Below are 6,000 nucleotides of genomic sequence, written 5' to 3'. Positions count from 1 at the left end.
TCCGTGGGGCTACTGGCTTTAAATAGGACCGGCTGCTGAGGGCGTCTCAGGGAGCTCTACAGCGGTTGAACGGAGCTGTAAGGCTGACCTGGCTTGGGCTGGAGGCGGCGGGCAGGTCCCGCCATGCCAGCCGTCCCAGGGGCTGCACTGCCACCTGCTGAGCGGCCCGGGCAGTCCCGGGCCCTGAGCTGCGGGTCTCACGCTGGGCCAGGCATGGCGGGCAGCGAGTGGGAAGGAGGGACACGGCAGGGGGTGCGCAGGTGAGCGCAGGCTCGTTGCTCCCGGGCGCGTCTGCCCTTCCCGCCAGGGAGTTGAGTGCTCGGGTAAACACCAGGCGCGGTGTGCGCGGTGTATCCACGGATAGACAAAGCCAGGGTGGGGCGGGGGCGCCGCCTGCGAAGCCAGGGCGGGGGCGCGGGGTGCCGATTAGCCTCCCTGGGCGCAGGCTGCCCCACCGCCTGGGAGCATCGAGCCCAGCCCGCGGACAGGTGGAGAGGGGGCGGGACGGCGGCCGGGCGGGTCCCGCCCTGGGGGTGGGGCCGGGCGGGGCGGACGGGGCGGGGCCGCGCTATGCAAATGTCGCCCACGGGCGGCCAATTGCCGGCTCTCCCCGCGCGGCTCCGAGCGCCCCGTCCCGCCGGCGGCCGCGAGACCAGAGCAAGCGAGCGAGCGAGGGTACGGCCGCGGTCCGGTGACCCCCGAGCGCAGCCCAGCGCGGCCGGCCGACCCCAGTCCAGAGACCAGGCAAGCACAGCGCCACCGAGCCAAGCCGAGCGTAGCTCCCCGAAGCCCAGCGCGCGCCGTCGCCCGCGCCCCGCTCCGGGGAATGCGCCCTCGGCGCGCCGGCCAGGGGGCGCCCGCAGCCCACCCGGGGGGAGGCGGCCCCGAGCGCCCCTGAGCCTTCCCATGGCCCGGGATGGGGCCCGGGGCCTCGACTGCTGACGCGCCCGAAGCCCGCAGAACCCGTTAAGCCGGGGCCGCGGCCCCGACCCGGGCTCAGGCACAGCGGCGAGAGGGCGCGGGCAGGGCCATGGCCCCGGGGGGCCGCTAGCGCGGACCGGCTCAACCGGGAGCCCCTCTGCTGCCGCCGCCGCCGCTGCTCGGGAGCCCAGGCCCCTCCGCCGTGGAAGAGGTGAGTGCGGCGGGAACCGGGAGGGAGCGGTCAGGCAGCCGGGCCACCCCGTGATCCCTCTGGGACCCGCGGCACTGCAACTCTGCGCAAGTGTCCGGGGCTTGGGGCTCAGAGAGCCAGGGGGCTTTCCGCGGACGCAGGGGTGACCAGACGAGTGGGTGCCTATACCTGGCCGGGCTGCCCCGACCCTCAGCATCGAAGCGATGTGGAGATGTGTGGAGGATGTGGCCTGCGGGGTCACCAGTGTGCAAAGCAACTTTTTCTGTGAAAGGTTCTGGGTGCGTGGGTGGGTGTTCCCATACACCTCCACCGCCTTGTTCCTGGAGCGGGAGGCCTCATGCCCTTTCTCCTGGCTGAGCTCTCCCACTAACGCCTCAGGCAGCGTTCTTCCCCAGTAGGTACGCCTGCCCTGCCTCAGTGTCCGGATCTGGGGATCGTCTGCTGGAAGGGAAGCGCTATACTGGCAGCCCCCACGTGGAGGGTCTCCAAGATCAACAGGGCAGGACTGCCAGCCCCAAGGCTTTTCTCCCAGCTCTGTGCCAGCCCCCTGACCCTCTGCTGCTAGTTTGGGTTTGTTTTCCAGCAGGGAGTCTTGCTTGGATTAGGGGCCCTGCTGTATGTGGGGAGTAAGTGAGCTGGGAGAGCCTGCAGTCAAGCCCCCGATCTGGGCAGGCTGGGGCCCCAGTGGTTAAGTGGGCAGGGGACACTAGGAGCTAGGTGGACTTGCTTAGAGCAGGTGGGACCAGAACGTGTCAAGGTGGCCCAGGAATGAGGCAGGACTGGCAGGAGGGGTCAGCTGGAGCTAGGTCTGGAGGCCTGGCTGGATAAATAACTTCTAATTCTTGAGATAACTGTGTTGTGAACACCAGCCCATGAACACCTGGGGGAGGCGGGAGGGGGGGAATGAAGGCACCGATGTGTCTGCTCTGGAGGTTGGGGGTTCCTGTCCTGAATTCATACAGATTGTCTCCCAGAAGCCCCTGTCCTAGTTGGAGAGATAGGGAAACTGCACCCAGAGGTTGGTAGGCTCATTCCAGTCCAGGGGGTTGGATGGAGCTGGAGCCTTTTCCCAGGCTGCATAGGGAGTGTGCCTGGACCCTTGGGGTAAGGTGTCCTGGAAGGTGAGGACACTGGGCACGCCTACCCCTGTTGCTGCCCCTCAGTTCTGAAGGAGCCAGGCCCAGAAGTGCAGGGGGTTGGGGAGAGGAGGCCAGGAACCCAGCCTCAGACCCCTGCCGCTCCAGGAATACCTTGAAGGGGAAGATGGAGCGAAGCCAGGTGACCTTGACTGGGAAACCCTGGCCATGAAAGGGGGGGTTTCAATCCTAGCTATGCTGGTGTGTCTCCGCTTCCTGGTCCATAGGGTGTTGGGGGAGGGGGAAGCCAAGGAGTCAGGAAGGAGCTCTGGCCTGCTGGGGGGAGTATGAGAGCAGCTAGGTGGGGGGTGGGGTGCTGTTAATAATTTCTTCACCATGTTCCCCCGCAGCCCCTGCTCCTGCCTCCCTTCCATCCAGGCTGTTCTCAGTTCGAAGGAGCCAACCTTCCTTCCCTGAGGCAGGCTGTCCCCCACAACCCCCCCAAGCCTGAGAAGTCTGGATCAGTCTGGACAATTCGACCTCCTAGCCCCCTGCCCCACCCCCAGGTGCCTCCAGACCCCCTCGTCTGGCCGCCCCTTCCCTGCACCCCTTGCCAGCCCCAGCTCCTCGGTTCTTTGTTCGAACGTCTCTCCTCCGTCCCTCCCTCTCTCCTCCCTCTCTCCTCCTCCCTCCCGCCTGCCTCCCTCCCTTGCTCCCTCCCGCCAGCCTTCTTTCCTTCCTTCCTTCCTTCTCTGCTCGCCTCCTGGTGGGCTCCCAGGTGGCGGTGGCTGTTCCTTCTCTGTCCACCCACCTGGGCTGGGCCAGACTGGGGGCTTCTCCGGGGCTGGGGCTGGGTGGAATGCATCTAGGGGCTGGCAGAGGGGAAGCAACTGTGGAAATGCCCTCCCCTTTCCTCTCTCTGTCCTTCTCTTCCTCTTTTTCCTTCCCTCTCCTTCTCTCCTCCACCCCCCAGGCTGCCAAGGAGGGGGCCTAGACTTGGGCCTGAGGCCCCAACAGATTTGAACATCCCCTATTCACCCTTTTAAAGGGCCAAAGCATTGTGGGAGGTCCCTGTAGGGGCCCAGTGGAGCAAAGCCCTCCTCATTTCTGGACACCTTGGGGGACTCCACCACTGTCCTTGGTGACCCTGACCTTGTCACCATGAAAATGGCTGTAGGAGAAATGAGGTCACAGGGAGGACAGGAGGCAAGTCACCCTGAGCCCCCTGATACAGAGGAACAAAGCTCTCTAAGGGACCCAGCCTGCATCTTGTCCTTCCCAAGCCAGGACAGTGTCTCCCAGCTTCCTTGAGCCCCACCCCACTAGCAGGTCAAGTTCTTGAACAAACATATGCTTGTAAGGACGAGTGTGGGCATGTAAGTGTGGACGTGTGTATATCCACAACTATTAGTGGGGGCCTCCCAGGTGAACCCCAGGGTGCTGGTAGCTGCACAGCCCTTTCTTCCGCCTGCCCGCCTCATCAGGGCCTGCCATTCAGTCAGCACCAGCTTTGTGCCCCAGCAGACTGGCGGAAGGACTGGTTCTAATTCTCCCCTCCTTCCTTCAGCCATCCTCCCTAGGAGGGAGCACCTGTGATGGGGGATTTGGAAGGAACATGAGAGGTGTGTCAGGCACTCAGGAGAGGGTGTTCCCACAGAGGGCACCACATGGGGAATGGGTCAGTCAGCCTGAAGCTGCACTTCCTGTCTGAGGAACCACCAGTGGTTTGCTTGGCAGGAGAGGCAAGGTCTCGGGGGAGGTGGGCTAGGGAGGGCATCAGGGTCTGTCGAGTGGGGTTGGACAGTCAGATGTGGAGCCTGGGCCTTGCCTCAGTATGTGTTAGCCAGTGCAGGGGATTAACAGGCCACGTTACCTCTTACACCTCAGGGTCCTAGAAGTGGGCCTGGGGTCCTGTCTCCCATGGGAGAAGGAAGTAGGCCAGACAGATCTGGGGGATGGGGCTCACATTGTCATTCCTGGTGCCCCCACCCCCAGTGCATCTGGTTGGGGGGGCGCGGTTGGGAAGTTGGCACTGGTTTTCGCCTGGAGGGAGCAATATGTTCAGACAACTGGTGCTGGGCTGCGTTTACCCAACAGCCAGTCTGCCTGGGGAGACAATATTTGAAAAACATTGTATGGAAACTTGGGCCTGCTGGGGGTATGGGAGTTCTGCAGGGGACACTGAGGCTGGCTCAGACCCTGCCCCAGGCCTGCTGGCTGTCCTCGCTCCCCTTCTTTGCCCTCTGTAGGCAGAGCTGGAAATTTTCATGGCAGGAAGTCCTTCTGTATGTCTGACCTGGATCCCTCCTGCTGTGATTTCAGTAAAAGTAGACCCTACTGTTCTTTGACTCTCCTTTTCTGGCTGCTGTCTCTCTCTCACTCTAGGCCATCTATGTGTGTCTCACTCATCCTCCACTCCCTCATGCTCCCAACCCCAATAATCAGGTTCAGATTTTCCTATACTAGAAGGAGAGATTTGACTGGAGCCAGCAGGACTGGACCCATCTCTTCCCTCATTCCTTGAAGTGGGAGAGGGAAGGAACAGCCCGTTGGGTTGGGGGTGGATGCAAGGGAACTAGAGAGGGCTGTAAGATCACCTGCTTGAGCTGAGCACTGTGAATGGAAGTCAGGAAGCTGTGATGCGGGGAGGGTTTGAGTCTCCCATGGCGCCTATTAGTCCTGGTGACCCTAGGCTGCACTCAGTGGCTGGTCTTTAGACCCATTGTTTGGGACAAGAAAGAATATGAGGTTTTCACACTGAGCCATTCATGGGCCCAGTCTGAGGGTGTGAGCAAGGAGACACCCATCGCCCTATTTATTCAGATAGGGAAACTGAGGCACCTTGGGCAGAATTACACAGGGAAATGTTGGTAGGGCAGGATACCCCACTCTGCCTCACACATTGCAATCTTGCTCCCCCTCCCAGGTGTCTAGCCGGCTGCCTGATTTCTGGGCCCTAGCCCCCTCCCACAATGCCTGTCGCTGGCCTCCTCCTCTGGGCTTCCCTACTGACTGGGGCCTGGCCAGCCACCCCAACCCAGGACTACCTCCCGGCCACGCCCCGGGTCCGGCTTTCATTTAAAGGTAAGAGGCTGCCTTGCTGTTCCCCAGCATCCTCCTCTGTCCAGAGCACTTGGCCCTGTTGCACAGGAGAGAGAAGAGAGGTCAGAGCAAAAAAGGACAAATTGTGCAGCCACATGGGTCACACTGGGTGTGTTGGGGCTGACAAAGGAGGTGGTGACTTGCTGGGAAAAGCTGGAGACTGGACTACTTAGATATTTGGAGAAGGGTCCTGAGTCTGGGCTGCTGCTTTTTTTGTTTTTTTTTTTGGCTGCATGGCATGAGGGATCTCAGTTCCCCGACCAGGGATTGAACCTGCAGTGGAAGCATGGAGTCTCAACCACTATACCGCCAGGGAAGTCCCCAGACCGCTTCTAGAGCCAGAATGTGTGGCCTCTGGGTTTGAGTCTGCAGAGCATCTCCCTCTGTGTGATAACTGGGGTGACAGAGGTGTCTTGCCTTTCAAACTTGTGTTTGCAGAAGCCCTTCTCTGGGTTTCCCTGGTGGCGCAGTGGTTAAGAGTCTGCCTGCCGATGCAGGGGACACGGGTTCATGCCCCGGTTCGGGAAGATCCCACATACCGCGGAGCGGCTGGGCCCGTGAGCCATGGCCTCTGAGCCTGCGCGTCCGGAGCCTGTGCTCCGCAACGGTAGAGGCCACAACAGTGAGAGGCCTGCATACCACAAAAAAAAACAAAACAAAACAAACAGAAGCCCTTCCCTGCCACTGGTC

At 61.7% G+C, this 6,000-nt stretch overlaps 1 protein-coding gene across 4 annotated transcripts in view; it reads left to right on the top strand.

The window, feature by feature from the left end:
• Positions 1–579: 579 nt before the first annotated feature.
• Positions 580–6,000, top strand: part of SEMA3F (semaphorin 3F) — a 29,595-nt gene continuing 24,174 nt past the window's right edge. The window contains exons 1-2 of one of the 4 annotated variants that reach the window (XM_030867212.3): positions 580–1,132; positions 5,135–5,292. In XM_030867212.3, coding sequence (XP_030723072.1) covers positions 5,181–5,292 — 112 coding nt within the window. In that variant the 5' untranslated portion in view covers positions 580–1,132; positions 5,135–5,180. Of the gene's footprint in view, positions 1,133–3,989; positions 5,293–6,000 lie in introns of those variants that run through there. The other 3 variants (XM_030867217.2, XM_030867220.3, XM_030867213.3) reach the window with 3 other exon arrangements.

Source organism: Globicephala melas, chromosome 11 (assembly GCF_963455315.2).
Source record: "Globicephala melas chromosome 11, mGloMel1.2, whole genome shotgun sequence".
Taxonomy (NCBI): domain Eukaryota; kingdom Metazoa; phylum Chordata; class Mammalia; order Artiodactyla; family Delphinidae; genus Globicephala; species Globicephala melas.
This window is presented reverse-complemented; position numbering and strand designations above follow the sequence as displayed.